Raw genomic sequence first — 16,765 nt, 5'->3', positions numbered from 1 at the left:
AAAAGCAATTATTTTTGGTGTAAAGGTCTACCAGTCTGGGCGCGGTGACTGACGCCTATAATCCCAGCACTTTGGGAGGCTGATATGAGAGGATTGCCTAAGCCCATGGGTTTGAGACCAGCCTGAGCAACTTGGCGAGACCTCATCTGTACAATAAATCAAAAAATTAGATGGGCATTGTGGCACGTGCCTGTAGTTCCAGCTACCTGGAAGGCTGAGGCGAAAGGATCACCTGAGCCCAACAGGTTGAGGCTGAGGTGGCCGTGAGCATGCCACTAAACTCCAGCCTGGGCAACAGAGTGAGACTGCAACTCAAAAAGAAAAAAAAAGATATTTTAAAGTAGAAAACGCCACGTAGAACAGGGACTGTGCATGCTTCTTGTTAGTGTTAGTTCCTAAGACCTGGTTTGGGATCTACTCGGAATGCAATCCCTAAACCATGTGCTACTGGTACCAATGTCAAGTAAGAACCATTTACTTGAGAATGTTCTCTTTTTTTTTGGTCAGAGTCATATTCTGTTGCCCAGGCTGGAGTACCATGGCACACTTACGGCCACCCCAGTGTCAACCTGCTGAGCTCAGGCGATCCTTCCACCTCAGCCTTCCAAGTAGCTAGAACTACAGGCATGTGCTACCACACCCGGCTAATTTTTTATCTGTTGTAGAGATGAGGTCTCGCCAGGTTGCCCGGGCTAGTCTCAAGCCCACAGACTCAGGCAATACACTCACCTCGGCCTCCCAAAGTGCTGGGATTACAGGCTGAGCTACCAGACCTTGCCAGAACTTCTTTTAGCACAAGAAAGTCTCAATCCAATATGAACAAATGTGCATAAAAGAATGCCAGACTTAGAGTAATAGGTCATCCCTGATTTAGAGAGAAAACTTTGTTGCTTCTCTAACATGTTTTTCTTCTTCCTAGTGTGCATCAATCTAGTGTTTGGTATTTCACATGATTTGTCTGGTAAGAGATTTTCTTGGCTTGATTACATTTTATGTAAGGGTCAAAGTGTTGGGGCAACCATTCAGAAGTATAAACTATGAACTCACACTTGCAGTCCCAGCTACTCAGGAGGCTGAGGCAGAAGGATCGCTTGAGCATAGGAGTTTACGGTTCCAGTGAGCTATGATCGCACCACTGTACATCAGCCTGAGCAACAGAGCAAGACCCTGTCTCTAAAAAAAAAAGTGTAAAATATTGGAAATTTGATTTCTGATCCCAGATATGTTGTCTATTTTATTGGAATCCTTTATCTGTCAAGGGAGCCAACCTGACTTTCACATTAGCTAACCCTGACTTTCACATTGGTCTCAGGTAACTACTACAAGAAATGAACACTGGAGATCATTTTAAAATCTCCTAGAAGAATATTCAAACTCTTAATGTTCTCCTACTAGAATGAGAGACACAGACTGCACCAAACAAAAAAATAATCCATAAACAATTTATCTCTAATTTACATTCTTCCACCTGTGGGTTCCAAATAAACTTTTTAAATGAAACTTCCTGCCTGCATATATAAATCTGTCCATAAAAACGTCATTAAGTATTAAATACGTGTTTGGCTTTGTGGTAAGCATCAGTAACTGAAGAGTTGGCAACCAAGAAGCCAAGGCCTGGGTCCTAACCACAAGAAACTTAGATGATCTTTAAAAATGTACCCATATAAGGAAGGATTTGACAAGTGTAGTGTTAGTATCTCCTTTGCTGTTACCACTTCCCAGCTGCATACATTGTATTACAACTCAATTTCACCGTCTGTAAAATGGGTCTATTCATAGTACCTACTTCGACATTCTTGTGAGACTTAAATGCCTAGAAAGGGCCGGTGTGGGCACACACACTGTACTTCCCTCCTCTGTGTGGTAGGGGAATAAATGAAGTGGAAGGACAGTTGCAATGGGCTGAGCTGCTTGGGGAGATGGGGGAGAAACTGGAGCTGAGTTGAGAGTGGGTGGGGAGGGGAAGGGGAAACACACCCTGTGGGCCAGGGTGGCCTACATTATTGTAATCAATGACAACTGGAGAGAGCCCTTCTGTCCAGATTCTGTTTACATCGAGTCAAGTGTCTGTTTCCTAAGCTGTCTGCCTTGACAATGTGTTGCTCTAATTAACTGTATTAGTTCATTTCCTGTGTCCAATAGATGTCCTATTTCCAAGAACCCAGGGCTCTGGAAGGGCTTCTCTGCTGGAAGTGTGAGCCCTAGATCTCAAGAGACGACTCAACAATAGCCAGAATACAGCCTCGGTTACCAAATGGCAATGTTTTTTTTTCTTTCTTTCTCCCATTCTCTTTAGATTCTTCAAAGGAACCTTGCATTTTAAAGATGACGTTACGAAATTTCAGGTCAATCTTATCATGGGAATTAAAAAACCATTCCATTAAACCAACTCACTATACATTATGGTACACAATCATGAGGTTAGTTTGGCATTTCTAGTTTTTCTTGCTAAACACATTATTGTTCTATTATGTTCTAAACATATTTTTATTCAGAGCCTTAAAAGGCCAAAGGCAAAGCACCTGTCACTCATCCATTTTTAACAAAATAAATACTTTCATAATCCAAAGCTATTTTGACAAAGCTCATATTTATAATGAAAGCCAACTTCTACAGGTCAAAACCTCACAAACAAAATAGTTGTGTGTGGTTTTTGCAACGATTTCTCTAAGTCAGTCGATCTGCTGAATGTTTTCAGAGGACAAGAGTCCAGAGGTCTGTTGACCATGTTGACGGTTTATGTTCACTTTTCTTTACTCTGGTGGGATACCAGAAAGCTGCCTGCCCAGTCTAAGACAGGCCTGGATCCAAAGTCTGGTTTGATCACTAATGAGCTTGACGCTTGGCACAGAGTTTAGCCCCCCTGACCTAATGCCTCTGCTGAGGGGTTGCTGTGAGGACTCATGGCGTGATGGATGGGGCCCTCTTTGGTGTTCTTCTCATGTCTGACTATCACTTAGACATCACTGTTTGCTTGAATACAGTAACACCTTGGAGCATCCCTTTATTGGTTATTTATTTGCCCTGTAGCTGTTGCTGCTGTTGCTGACTGGGCCAGGGAAAGGCCTCTTGAGAGTTGCTCTTTGATGCCTTTTAAAGTCTTAAAGTTTCTCTCAACATTGAGTGACCGCATGTATTATCTACCTACCTTTCTGAAACTCGGTAGATCAGATCTCTGTGTTGTCCCTAAAATAACCCGAGATTGACTTAGGGCTGGATCATGTAGTTCCAGCCAGAGAGGAAGGGGGTCTCAAGGGAAGGCATTCATGATTACCCTGTAGGGAGAGGGCTCTACCATGAGAATTCAAGTTTCACTCATTCATTCATCCAGCAAATATTTACTGTGCACCTACTACATACTAGGGGGTCCAACCATGAACCAAAGTCCCTGCCCTCCTAGAGCACACATTCTGAAAGGAAATAGAGGCTTCAATAAACAAGTAAAGGTATAATGTGGCAGGGCGCAATGGCTCATGTCTGTAATCCCATCACTTTGGGAGGTGGGAGAATCCCTTGAACCCAGGAGTTCAAGACCAACCTAGGCAACATAGTGAGACCTCGTCTCCATAAATAAGTTAATAAATAAATAAAATTATATTTGTTATTTTTAAAAAGGTATAATGTGACAGGTGCCAGTAAGCACTATGAAGAAAAATGAAGAAGACTAAGAGGGATTGAGAGTGCATAGGCGAGGAAAGTGGAGGGAGTTCCATTTTGAATAAGATGGTCTGGGAAGACAATTTAATAGCGTGATATTGAACAGAGCCCCAAAGAAAATGAGGAAGTGGCTGGGTGCAGTGGCTCAAGCCTGTAATCCCAGCACTTTGGGAGGCCAAGGCGAGAGGATTGCCAAGCTCAGGGGATCAAGACCAGCCTGGGCAACTTAGTGAGACCTCATTTCTTCAATAAATCAAAAAATTAGCCAGGCATGGTGGCGTGCATGTGTAGTTCCAGCTACTTGGAAAGTTGAGGCAGAAGGATCGCCTGAGTCCAGCAGGTTGAGGCTGCAGTGGCCATGAGCAACCTGGGCGACAGAGTGAAACTCTGGCTCCAAAAAAAGAAAAGAAGGAAGTAAGACACACAGAAAACAGATTCTCATTACCTACACGCTAACGTTTTGCTTTTTCCATTTCTTTCCTTTCCAAAGTGAACTAGACGATATGTATACTGTTGAGAACTGTACCAATACCACGAGATCATTTTGTGACCTAACAGGTATGTGGACACAGATGCATGAGACATACCTCGCCATGGTGGAAGGATTCAGAGGGAGCACATCCTTGGTCAGCTGCAAGCACGGTTTCCTGCTGGCCATGGACAGTGAGTTGATCTCTGTTTCTCAACTTCGTCCTCATCCTCAAGATCCTTATTATGTGCTCTTCCATGAGACAGGAAGGTCTTCAGAGAGTTTTTAGTGTTAGGGCTAGGCTCACTGCCTGGCCCTGCCACTTCTGGCTCTGTAATCGTGGACTGCTTTGCTTCTCTGAGCCTCAGTTTTTTGTTTTTTAATCTGAAAAGTGGAACAATAATCTATACTTCAAGATTTGCCCAGTGGCTGCAGTAGTAGTAGCTGTTTCATGACCTGACAGGAAGTATAAAGCCGGCTTCAGGTGACCTAATCTAAGCTGCCCCATCTCTTTGGGCCAGTGTTTTCCTTAATACAGGAACTCACCCCCAATTATAACCCAGTAAGTCCTGTATGTGTGGACACCAGGCGTGTATGCACTGAGGGCCCAAAGTTCAGAGGAGAAGATTGGAGTGCAAGAACAAATTCACTACTTTCTTCCTTCCTTCCTTCCCCTTATTTTCTTTCTTTTCTTTCCTTCCTTTTTTCTTTTCTTTCTTTCTTTTCTTTCCTTCATTCCTTCCTTTTTTCTTTTCTTTTTTCTTCCTTCCTTCCATTTCTCTTTTCTTTCCTTCCTTCTTTCTTTTCTTTCTTTTCTTTATTTCCTTTCTTCCTTCTTTCTTTTTCCTTCCTTCTTTCTTTTTCTTTTCTTTCCTTCCTCCTTTCTTTCCCCTTCCTTCCTTCCTTCCTTTCCTCTTTCTCTCTTCTGGAGTAAACTCCCTAAGGCACTTGTGTTCACAGGTCCAGCTCTGATACTTTTTACATTTCCCAGTTTCCAAGAGAAAGATTTGGTTTTAGCTCTCTGTCGTAGGTATGTGGGTGTGCACGCACATATATGCACACATATGTGCTTAGCAAAGTGGTCATGATGACTGAATCCCACTGTGTCAAACAGCTTAGATATGAGATTTACTGGAATTGTGTACAATGTTTGTGTGTGTGTGTGTATAAACAGACATATCTATGTGTACACATTGAAAAGTTTCTTCTCTGACCCTATATAGAAAGTCTGCCAACCTCTGATTTACATTATAATTTCTTATGGCTAATTCTGTTTTACTAAGTGGCTGTATCATGATTTAACTGATTCACTGTTTTGTACATTCCAATAGTTTCTTTTTCTGAAAAGACACAATGTGTCATTGAGTATTCTTGGTATTTAGGTTATTAAAGAATATGTATTAAAGTAACATTAAACCAGGCATGGTGGCTCATACCTATAATCCCAGTACTTTGGGAGGCTCAGCCGAGACGATTGTCTGAGCCCACGGGTTTGAGACCAGCCTGGGCAACTTGGTGAGACCTCGTCTCTACAATAAATCAAAAAATTAGCCAGGCATGATGCAAGTGGCTGTAGTTCCAACTACTTGGAAGACTGAGACAGAAGGATTGCCAGAGCCCAGCAGGTTGATGCTGGGGTAGTCGTGAGCATGCCACTGCACTTTAGCCTGGGAGACCGAGTGAGACTCTGGCTCAAAAAAAAAAAAAAAAAAGTAACAATAAGATATTTTTCATGATTCTAATGATAAATGTGAAAATACATAAATACCCAGGTTAAGAGGGAATACAAAGAATGTGCTTTTGGTGTAATCCTTCTGAACTTATTTGACAGTATTTCTTAAAAACCTTAACATGTGCCTGCTCTAATCCAAAATTCCTCCTTAATCATTTGTCCTAAAAATAATCTTAAGGATAGGTGAAAATATTTAGCTCCAAGAATACTCAATGACACATTGCTTCTTTTCAGAAAAAGAAACTATTGAACTGTGCAGAACAGTAAAACAGTGCAATCATGGTACAGCCATTTAAAAAATAGAATTAGCCATGAGAAATTACTATGCACATCAGGGGTTGGCAGAGTTTCTATGTTACAGGGTCAGAGAAGAAACACTTTAGACTTTGTGGGCCATGTATGATTTCTGCCACATATTCTTCTTTATTTTTATTTTTTTTACAATCCTTTAAAAATTAAAAACCATTCTGAACTTTCAGGCTGTGCAAAAGTTCATAACTCATGGGCCAAAGTTGCCAACCCTTGATTTAGATGGATATATATTGATATGTTTATGAAATATAGTTACACAAAAATGTATTCCATGCAAAACAATGTCAGCTAGACTGATTTAATTTTAGTTTATATATAGTATGTGTATATATACACACTAGTTTAATATATATACACACACATACATACCAGGGGTGCCAAAAAAAAGTATACAAATTTTAAGAAATGTTATATATGTATTACTTTTAGTTCACCTAAATCAGAAGTGTCCAGATGCTGATGGTAACCACTTTGAGCACCTCTTATAATTGCAGAAGTCAAACATGACTTATTATTGGTGTATACTGAGTATTACAATTTTTTTTTTTTTTGAGTGAAAGGAGGAGTTTATTAAGCCACAAAGCTCTCTGGAAACAGAAAGGAGCCCTGAAATGAGTTATCCTGAGTATTACCATTCAATAACATTTTTTCCTTCCTTAAAATGTGTATACATTTTAGCCTGGTGTGATGGCTCATGCCTGTAATCCCAGCACTTTGGGAGGCAGAGATGAGAGGATTGCCTGAGTCCAGGGGTTCAAGACCAGCCTGGGCAATTTAGTGAAACCTCCTCTCTAAAAAATTAGTTGGGCATGGTGGTGTGCGCCTGTGACTCCAGCTACTTGGAAGGCTGAGACAGAAGGATCACCTGAGCCCAGCAGGTCAAGGCTGCAGTGGCTGTGAGCATGCCAGGCACTCCAGTCTTGGCAACAGAGTGAGACTCCTATTTAAAAAAAAAAAATGAAAAAAATGTGTATATATATATATATATATATATATATTTTTTTTTTGGCACCCTCTGTATTTATACATACATAGCCTACACAGAAGATAATTAATGGCATTCAGAGAAAATTGCCTATCTATATTTTCTGATATGTCTATAATGATTATGTATTATTATTGTAATATGAAAAAAGTCATTTTTAATTTGGGATTTAGAATAGAGCTTGAACATTGGGAAAGTTCCTGGTTTCCAGCCCAGAACCCGTCCTTGATTTTCTATAGTAATATTAAACAAATCACTTCATTTGTCCTCAGTTTTTCACCAATACAATAAAAATAACATGTTACAATAAGGATCATAGGAAGATTAAAAAGAAAATAGCTTTTCTTTAGAAGAAGAAGGGGTGTCTTATGACAAGGGATGGCATTGTCAGGGTACAGTTATTGACTGACATTGGGGTTTGTTTCTGACTTTGTTTTCTAAACAGTGTCATTTGAACCACCAGAGTTTGAGATTGTTGGTTTTACAGACCACATTATTGTGACAGTGAAATTTCCATCTGTCTTTGAGAAAGAATTACAGTCTGCTATATCACTCATCATCGAAGAAGAGTCAGAGGGGATTGTTAAGAAGGTGAGTGGTGTCCAGTGTTGGGATCAAAACAGTTCTGAGTGGTCAATAAATGTCCTTGACTCTCTCTCTCTTTCAGAAAAAGAAATTTGTAGTCGGACAATTAAAACTAAAAGATCTGGCTTCAATGTGGTCTCACTTTGAGAAAGAAGTCTGTTGTTCATTCATTATGAAAATATGTTGATTGATTTAACCCTGCAGCATGGTCTTAAAAGAATAAGCCACACACACAACATCCAGGGACACACAGGAGAGAGAGGCGTGTGGTGTCGATTTCAAGAGAAACCAGGTTTCAGCAAGCCCGGGTGAGATTTTCTTGGAAAGAGTGATTTAGCTGAGCCACACGTGACATATCTCCAGCCTTCACACACAGGAAGGAAAGTGGCTCTTCCAGCAGTTCTGTCCCCTCCTGATTTCTCACAGACCCAACTGACAGTCAGTAACCTCAAGGTAATCCTGATATCTGGCAGAGCTAGATCTTCAATTTTCTTTTTTCTTTTTTTTTTTTTTTGCCAGAGTCTCACTCTGTCGCCCAGGCTGCAGTGCAGTGGCATACTCACGGCCACTGCAGCCTTGACCTGCTGAGCTGAGGCAATCCCTCTACCTCAGCCTTCCAAGTAGCTGGTACTCCAGGCATTCACCACCATGCCTGGCTACTTTTTCCGTTTATTGTAGAGACAAGGTCTCACCAAGTTGCCCAGGCTGGTCTCTAACAACTGGACTCAGGCAGTCCTCTCACCTTGGCCTCCCAAAATGCTGGGATTACAGGTGTGAGTCACCACACCCAGCCAGGTCTTCAATTTTCATTGCCATCATCCCTCAGATTATTGGAATAAGTGAAAATGGACAGATGGCACTCTCTGTTGGGCACTGCTGTAACAGCAGCTTACTTTTCTAGGGCCCTCTGCCAATTATAAAACCAACACCTCTAATCCCAGCACTTTGGGAGACCGAGGTGAGAGGACTGCCTGAGCCGATAGGTTTGAGACCAGTCTGGGCAACTTGGAGAGACCTCATCTCTAAAGGAAGACCAGGCTGCAAGGTATCAGGGCAGGCACATTTCAGGCAGAGGGCATAGGAAATTTAAAGACCCTGTGGCTGGAGTGGTCCGGTGGGTTTGAGAAACAGCAGGGAGAGGTTGCTGGAGGGGAGTGACCAAGGGGGTTGAATAGTAAGAAATGGGGTCCAAGAGGTAATGAGACTGGACCTGGTAGGACTTTGTGGCTCTGAGTCTCTGAGTGTGATGAAAACCCCTGGAGGCCCAAGGACCCAAAGCTTAACAGGGTATCCCAGCTGGTGAGTTAAGAATAGACCTCAGGACAAAGGCAAAACTTGGAAGACCAGTTAAGACACTGTTAGGGTGATAAGCACTTAATAGGCAGTTACAAATTACATGATTATTATAATTTTTCCTTTAATATCCACATGGATTATAATCAACACGCTAGAAAAAGGGAGCAAAAATATTAGGAAAAATAAATTGATGTGTGACTCAGGGACTGTATCAAGTGTCATTAAATATTCCATTTCAATCAAGTCTCATTTGTGTTCAATTCATAAGCCATTAACGCCATGTCTTAGATTATGATTTCTAAAATAAGAGACCTATGCTGGCCGGGTGCCATGGCTCAAGCCTGTAACCCCAGCACTTTAGGAGGCTGAGACGAGAGGATTGCCTGAGTTCAGGGGCTCGAGACCAGCCTAGGAAACTTGGTGAGACCTCGTCTCTACAATGAATAAAAAAATTAGCTAGGCATGGTGTCACATGCCTGTAGTTCCAGCTACTTGGAAGGTTGAGGCAGAAAGATCCCCTGAGCCCAGCAAGTCAAGGCTGCGGTGGCCGTGAGCGTGCCACTGCACTCCAGCCTGGGTGACTGAGTGAGACTCCAACTCAAAAAAAAGAGAGACCTATGCTTATTAGGGTAGTAATAATCCTGTACGAAGAAAACTATAGTGAATAAGCATCTTTTTCATTAAAGAAAACTAGTCTTTCAATTAAATCAAGGGGAAAAAATAGGTTATGAGTATGATCCAGGCAACAGATGGTGGTGGCTTGGACCACTTGATAGTAGAGGGGTATTTGCTCTTGCTTGAAATAGGAAAGCCTGAAAGATGTTTTAGTGTCAGGGCTAGGCTCACGTCCTGGCCCTGTAGTCAAATGAGAAACCATCAAGTTCTGCATATATTTTACAAGTGGAGCCAACAGTATTTCCAGGTAGGTTGGATGTACAGTAGTACAGTATGATAGAAAAAGAAGTTAGGACTCAAGCACTTTGGAGTTTTCAGTAACTACAATGAAGAAGATTCGTATGGTTTGAGCAGATGGGGGTTGGATAGCTCAATTTTGAGCATGTTAATTGCTTTTTTTTTTTTTTTTTTGAGCATGTTAATTTCAAGGTGCCCACATGGCATCTAGGAGGACCTTTTAGGCAGAAGTTGGGTGTCCCAGGTCTAGAGTTCAGGGGAGAGCTCCCAGCTAGAGAGATGTCCTGGAAGCTGTTGGCTTCTTGGTACACATGTTGAATGCCCTGATACTAGATGATGGCACCTGGGAGTGGGCATACAGATAGAAGACAAGACATCCAAGGACAGAGCCCTGGAACCTTCCAAAATTTGGAGAGCTAGCAAATGAGGACGATAGCAAAATAGACTGAGAAGGAGCAACCAGCACAAGAAGAAGAAAAACAGATGAGAATGATGTCCAGGTAGCACAGAGAAGTAAGTTTCAGGAGATAGTGATCTGCTGAATTCAGTACTGCAAATGGGACCAATTAGGACTGATGATTGGATTTAGCATCATTGTGCCTTTGATAAAGAGTAGTTTTTTTGGGTTTTTTATGTTTTATTTTCTGTGTCAGAGTCTCACTCTGTCACCCAGGCTGTAATGCAGTGGTACCCTCAAGGCCACCACAGCCTCGACCTGCTGGGCTCAGGTGATCCTTCCACCTCAGCCTTCCAAGTAGCTGGAACTACAGACACACGCCACCATGCCCAGCAAATTTTTTTTTTTTTTTAATTGTAGAGATGAGGTCTCACCATGTTGTCCAGGCTGGTCTCAAACCTCTGGGCTCAGGCAATTCTCTTGTCTCTGCCTCCCAAAGTGCTAGGGTTATAGGTGTGAACCACCACACCCAGCAAAATAGTAGTTTCAATAGTCACAGGGCAAAGAGCTGGTTGGAGTAGATTTAAGAAACACAGGGAGGAAAAAAATAAGAGATCATGAGGAAACCTCCTCCTACCCCCTCTTTCTCTTCCTTTTTCTCCTCCTCCTTTTCCTCCTTTCTGCTTCTTTTTTCTTTTCTTTTCTTTTTTCAGTGTCTCTCACTCTGTAGTCTAGGCTGAAGTGCAGTGGCACCATCTCAACTCACTGCAGCCTTGACATTTTGGGCTCAGACGATCCTTCCACCTCAACCTCCCAATAGCTGGGACTATAGGTGTGCCACGTGCCACCACACCTGGCTAATTTTTTTATTTTTTGTAGAGATGAGGTCTCACAATATTGCCCAGGCTCCTGGGCTCAAGCAATCCTCCTACCTAAGCCTCCCAGAGTGCTGGGATTACAGGCAGGAGCAACCACACCCTGCCTAGAGAGCTCCTTTTTCTAAGAAGCTTTTCCATACATGGAAGGAGGGATACATGGTAGCCACCAGAGGGGAAGCTTTTATTTGTTGGGCTGCATATGTGTTTGTTTACTAGCTCCTTCTTCTAGTACAGGGTCCTGTATTTGAACGGCTAGGAATTCTCATTTATAACACTGCTAGGTTGGGCGTAGTGGCCCACACCTATAATCCCAGCACTTTGGGAGGCTGAGGTGAGAGGATTGCCTAAGCCCAGGGGTTCAAGACCAGCTTGGGCAACTTGGCAAGACTGTGTCTCTACAGTAAATCAAAAAATTATTTGGGCATGGTGGTATGCACTTGTAGTTCTAGCTACTTGGAAGGTGGGCAGAAGGATCACCTGAGCCCAACAAGTCAAAGCTGTGGTTGACAGCCTGGGTGACAGAGTGAGACAATGACTCAAAAAAAAAAAAAAAGATTTGAAAACAAATCCCCAGAAGAGACTCTTAGATTCTGCCTCTCAATGAACTCTTCACTCAAAGTCTTACTGATTTTTTTTTTTTTACTTATTTTTACAGCATAAACCGGAAATAAAAGAAAACTTCAGTGGAAATTTCACCTATGTCATTGACAAGTTAATTCTAAACACAAACTACTGTGTGTCTGTTTATTTTGAGCCTAGAGGTCAGGAGACAGTTATCAAATCTCCCTCAAAATGTACTCTCCTTCAACCTGGCCAGGAATCAGGTATGTCCACTTTTTAAAATTTTCATGTTTTAAAATTCATGCTTTTACTCCGAGGGAAAACCAATTTTAAATAATAATAATATGAAATCCATGGAGCACTGAAAGTATTTCTTCCCAAAAAGGCACATCACAGAGATGTTTTCTGTTAGTTAGCCTCCACCATCTGGTAGAGTCAGTCTTATATTGCCATTATATATCTATCTACCTTTGTAAGGTCATAAATCTTCTTGAAATGGAAACGCTGTGATTTCAGGGAGTCAGGATCAAAGCCCATGCCATGTGCTCTTAGTATGGCCATTGTTCAAATCCAAGCTGGAAAAGGCAGAGTTGCTTGAAATAACTATACATGGAGACAGCAGAGGGTGGAACATTAGAAGCAGTGAGACTGGCTATGGCTTGCAGAAGCCTGGGCTGAAGCTCACAGATGAAAGGGAACCTTATCAGTGTGGCTGGGATCATCACTCATAAAAGCTGAAAGCCATTCTGGGGCAGAGACATCAGAACAGTGAACAGTGTAACCCTGGTCCTTCCTCCTATGTGGAGAAATATGCAGTCAAAACAACTGAGCTTAGGAACCTACCCTGTTGATGATTTTCTCAGTAAGTAGCCACATCTCCACCTGCTTTCCAAAAGCAAACATCTGCAAAAATCCCCCTGACCAGGCTCGGTGGCTCAGCCAGTAACTCCAGCACTTTGGGAGGCCGGGGTGAGTGGATTGCCTGAGCCCACGGGTTCAAGACCAGCCTAGGCAACTTGGCGAGACATCGGTCTCCACAATAAATCAAAAATTAGCCAGGCATGGTAACGTGCACCTGTAGTTCCGGCCACTTGGAAGGCTGAGGTGGAAGGATCACCGGAGCCCATCAGGTCGACACTGGGGTGGCCATGAGTGTGCCACTGCACTCCAGCTGGGCTCCAACTCAAAAAAAAAAAAAAAATCCCCCACAAAGGAGCTCTTCTACATTTCCTAGCCCCAGTGGAAGTTTCTTTAATGTTCTGATTGACCAGAATAAAATTAAGGTAGGATTGATAAGGAAACAACTTCAAATGATGTGATTATTTTTGAATTAAGCGAGGGCATGAGATGTTGCCTGGCACATAAAGCTGCCCAATGTCGGTACTTGTTCCAGGGCAGGATGATTTGATTCTCTAGTGCTCCTCAAAGCCAAATGATACATAGACTGATTTTAAAGGAGACGATATCTCAGACCTTCAGCTTACTCTATTTTTATTTTATTTTATCAAGACAGGGTCTTGCTATGTTGCCCAGGCTGCTCTTGAACTCCTGGGCTCAAACGATCATCCTATCTCAGCCTTCCAAAGTGCAGGGATTACAGGCATGAGGCACCAAGCCCAGCCACAGCGTACATTATCTTTATAATGTCAACTAAATACAGGCAAACCTAAAATTGCATAGATTCTGTATGCCTGTAGTTCTTTCAAAATATAAATGTATGTGTTTATGTTCTAATGCCAATTATCTGATACTAACTAGATATCCAAAGAGTCAATTCATTTCTGACACTAACCACCCAAGGTTAACAAGACTGCTCCCATTTCAGACTCCAGCCACATGTCCTGGGTCCTGAGGTTACCTGCACTTCTGTCTGACTTGGCTACGAATTGAGGAGTTCCCATGACCTCCCTTCAGCTTCCATAATTTGCTAAAATAACACACAAACTCAAGAAAGTGCTAGGGTATGATGGCCCTTTTGCTACAAAGGATACAAATGAATATTCCGAGAAGAAGTTCATAGGACAAGGTCTGGAAGGCTCCCCTGTGCAGGAACTCCTGTCCCTGTGAAGGCAGGGTGTACCACCCTCCCGATTCATCCATGTTCACCCACCTTCGGACTCCTCAAACCTGGTGTTCAGAGTTTTTACTGGGTTCCATTATGCAGGTGTGACTGATTAAATCATTGGCCACAGGATTAAACTTGATCTCCTGCTCTCTCTCCCTGAAGGTCAGAGGACGGAGTCAGAAGTTCCAAACCTCTAATCATGTGGCTAGTTTTTCTAGCAACCAGCCCTATTCTAGCCACACCATATCGCCTCATTAGCATAAACTCAGATATGGTCCCTAAAAAGGGCTCCTTGGCAGTAACAAAAGACACTCCTGTCATTCAGGAACCGCCATAGGTTTTTGAAGCCCTGTGCCAGAAACCAGGGACAGAGACTATTTTTAGTTTTTGGCTTGGAGTCTCACTCTGTTGCCCAGACTGGAGTGCAATGGTAGGATCACAGCTCACCTCAGCCTCCACCTTCCTGGGCTCAGGCAAATCTTCTACCTCAGCCTCCAACTCGCTGGGACTACAAGCATGTGCCACCGCGCTTGGCCAATTTTTGATTTTTGTAGGTCTCACTATGTTGCCCAGGTTGGTTTCAAACTCCCAGGCTTAAGCAATCCTCCTGCCTCAGAGCCATCACCTAGTTGTATTTTAAAGTTTTTTGTGTGTTTGTTTTACATCTTTCTTTGTCTTAAGCCTTGAAACATGCTTTAGAAACTTTTCTCTGACTGGGCGGGCGGGCACACGGCTCACGCCTGTAATCCCAGCACTTTGGGAGGCAGAGGTGAGAGGATTGCCTGAGCCCAGGGATTCCAGACCAGCCCGGGCAACTGGCAGATACAATCAATAAAAAATTAGCCAGGCATGGTGGTACACACCTGTAGTTCCCGCTGCTTGGAAGGCTGAGGCAGAAGGATCACCTGAGCCTAGCAGGTTGAGGCTGTGGTGGCCGTGCATGTGCTACAATGTGAGCTCCACAAAGTTAGATCACTGGTGGTGATCTGTGACTCAGCCTCTAGGCTAGGCAACCCCGCTTTGACCAGGTTCCTTAGAGAAGGATCAGCTCTAAGAGGTATCCGCCAACATGCCCAGCAGCACTGAGGTCACGGGGATATGGATGGCCAGGGAGGGCCTTTCTGAGAAGGTGGCATTTGAATAAAGATCCAAGGGAGACGTGGTAAACAGAGTAATGGCCCCCCAATGATGTCTACCTTCTAATCCCAGATAGGTGAACAGACTATTTTCCATGGCTTTGCAGGTGGGATTAAATTGAGGATTTTGAGATGGGGAGATGACCTGGATCATTCAGGTGGGCCCAGTGTCAACACAAGGATCCTTCTAAGGAATAGAGAGGCAAGAGACCCCATCAGAGAAGGAGCTATGTCAAAGGAAGCAGAGGTCAAAGAGTAAGGATGAAGGGAGGGGCCATGAGCCAAGGGGGGCAAGTGACCTCTAGAAGCTGGGAAAGGTAAGGAAATGAATTTTCTCACAGGGCCTTCCAAAGGGCTGCAGTCCTGCCAACACTTGCTTTCTTTTTTATTTTTATGTTTTTGAGTCAGAGGCACACTCTGTCGCCCAGGCTGGAGTGCAGTGGCATGCTCATGGCCACTGCAGCCTTGACCTGCAGGGCTCAGGTGATCCTTCCACCTTAGCCTTCCAAGTAGCTGGGACTATAGGCATGTACCATGCCCAGCTAATTTTTTTTTTTTTTTGAGTTGGAGTCTCACTCGGTCGCCCAGACTGGAGTGCAGTGGCCGCTCCCGGCCACCGCAGCCTCGACCTGCTGGGCTCCGGTGATCCTTCCACCTCAGCCTTCCAAGTAGCCAGAATTACAGGCATGCACTACCACGCCCGGCTGATTTTTTGATTTATTGTAGAGATGAGGTCTCGCTGCCCAGGCAGGTCTCGAACTCGCGGGCTCAGGCAATCCACTCACCTCAGCCTCCCAAAGGCACGGGATTACAGGCTGAGCCACTGAACCTGGCTAATTTTTTTATTTATTGTAGAGATGAAGTCTCACTATGTTGTTCAGGTTAGCCTCGAACCCCCGAGCTCAGGCAATTCTCTCACCTCCACCTCCCAAAGTGCTGGGATTACAGGCGTGAGCCACTGCACCTAGCTTTTTATCCCAGTTTTGGACTTCTGACCTCCAGAACTTAAGATAACATATCTGTGTTGTTTCATGGCACTAGTTTGTTTCATCAGTAAAAGGAAACTAATACAGGATGAGGGAGTGAGTCATGCAGACATATTAGGGGAGAGAGTTCCATATGGAGGGCCCAGCATGTGCAAAGGCCCTGAGGCAGAATTATGCCTGGCGTGGTATGACAGGAGAAATGGAGCCAGGGAAGGAGAGTGACAGTTTAGGGTGGAGGAGCCTAGATGATGTAGGACCTTGGAAGTCATTGTAAGAGATGGGGATCCCTCAAAGGGCTATGAGCAGGTTGCGTCCTCGCAATCTGACTTAGGATATAAAAGGAGCATCCAGATCCCGCAAGGCAAGAGCCAGGAGACTGGTGGACTGACACCATAGTCATCCAGGACACAGGTGGTGGTGCTGATTCCAGAGAGGCAAGCAAGGGAAGAACTCCGAGAGACTGACATTCATGTCATCAATCTTTCCACAAAGTTATTTCTCTTTTCCATGAAAGATAATAGTAATCAGATATTACCAATCCTCCTTCATTGCTCTGCTCAGCCCTTTGCATTTTGTTTAAGTCTTATCAGTAAATCCAGAGAAAGATAGGATTTGAAGACCAAGTTGTGAGGACATGAGCTGATCTCCCCTTCCCAAGATGGGTTTATCTGATCTGTCTTTTTTTGTTGTTGTTGTTATCAATATTTTTTATTATGATGTTGTGGGGTACAGTTAAGGGTTAGGTATATAATTACATTTCATTCAGGCACCCTGTTGATAAGAGGTGTTTCCCC

General features: G+C 43.4%; 1 protein-coding gene across 1 annotated transcript in view; it reads left to right on the top strand.

Moving 5' to 3' along the window:
* The window catches only part of LOC103249528 (interferon alpha/beta receptor 2-like), a gene marked incomplete at its 3' end in the record, with an annotated part of 23,751 nt that extends 11,704 nt beyond the window's left edge, over window positions 1–12,047 (top strand). Inside the window, exons 3-7 of the mRNA XM_008048156.2 lie at window positions 920–961; window positions 2,297–2,420; window positions 4,148–4,320; window positions 7,601–7,746; window positions 11,879–12,047. Coding sequence (XP_008046347.2) covers window positions 920–961; window positions 2,297–2,420; window positions 4,148–4,320; window positions 7,601–7,746; window positions 11,879–12,047 — 654 coding nt within the window. The remainder of the gene's footprint in view (window positions 1–919; window positions 962–2,296; window positions 2,421–4,147; window positions 4,321–7,600; window positions 7,747–11,878) is intronic.
* Between the last annotated feature and the right edge of the window lie 4,718 nt (window positions 12,048–16,765).

This window comes from Carlito syrichta, unplaced genomic scaffold (assembly GCF_000164805.1).
Source record: "Carlito syrichta isolate Samal-C Ts95f unplaced genomic scaffold, Tarsius_syrichta-2.0.1 Scaffold120658, whole genome shotgun sequence".
Taxonomy (NCBI): Eukaryota; Metazoa; Chordata; class Mammalia; order Primates; family Tarsiidae; genus Carlito; species Carlito syrichta.
Note: the sequence above shows the minus strand (reverse complement) of the source record. Positions and strands in the feature narration are given on the sequence as shown.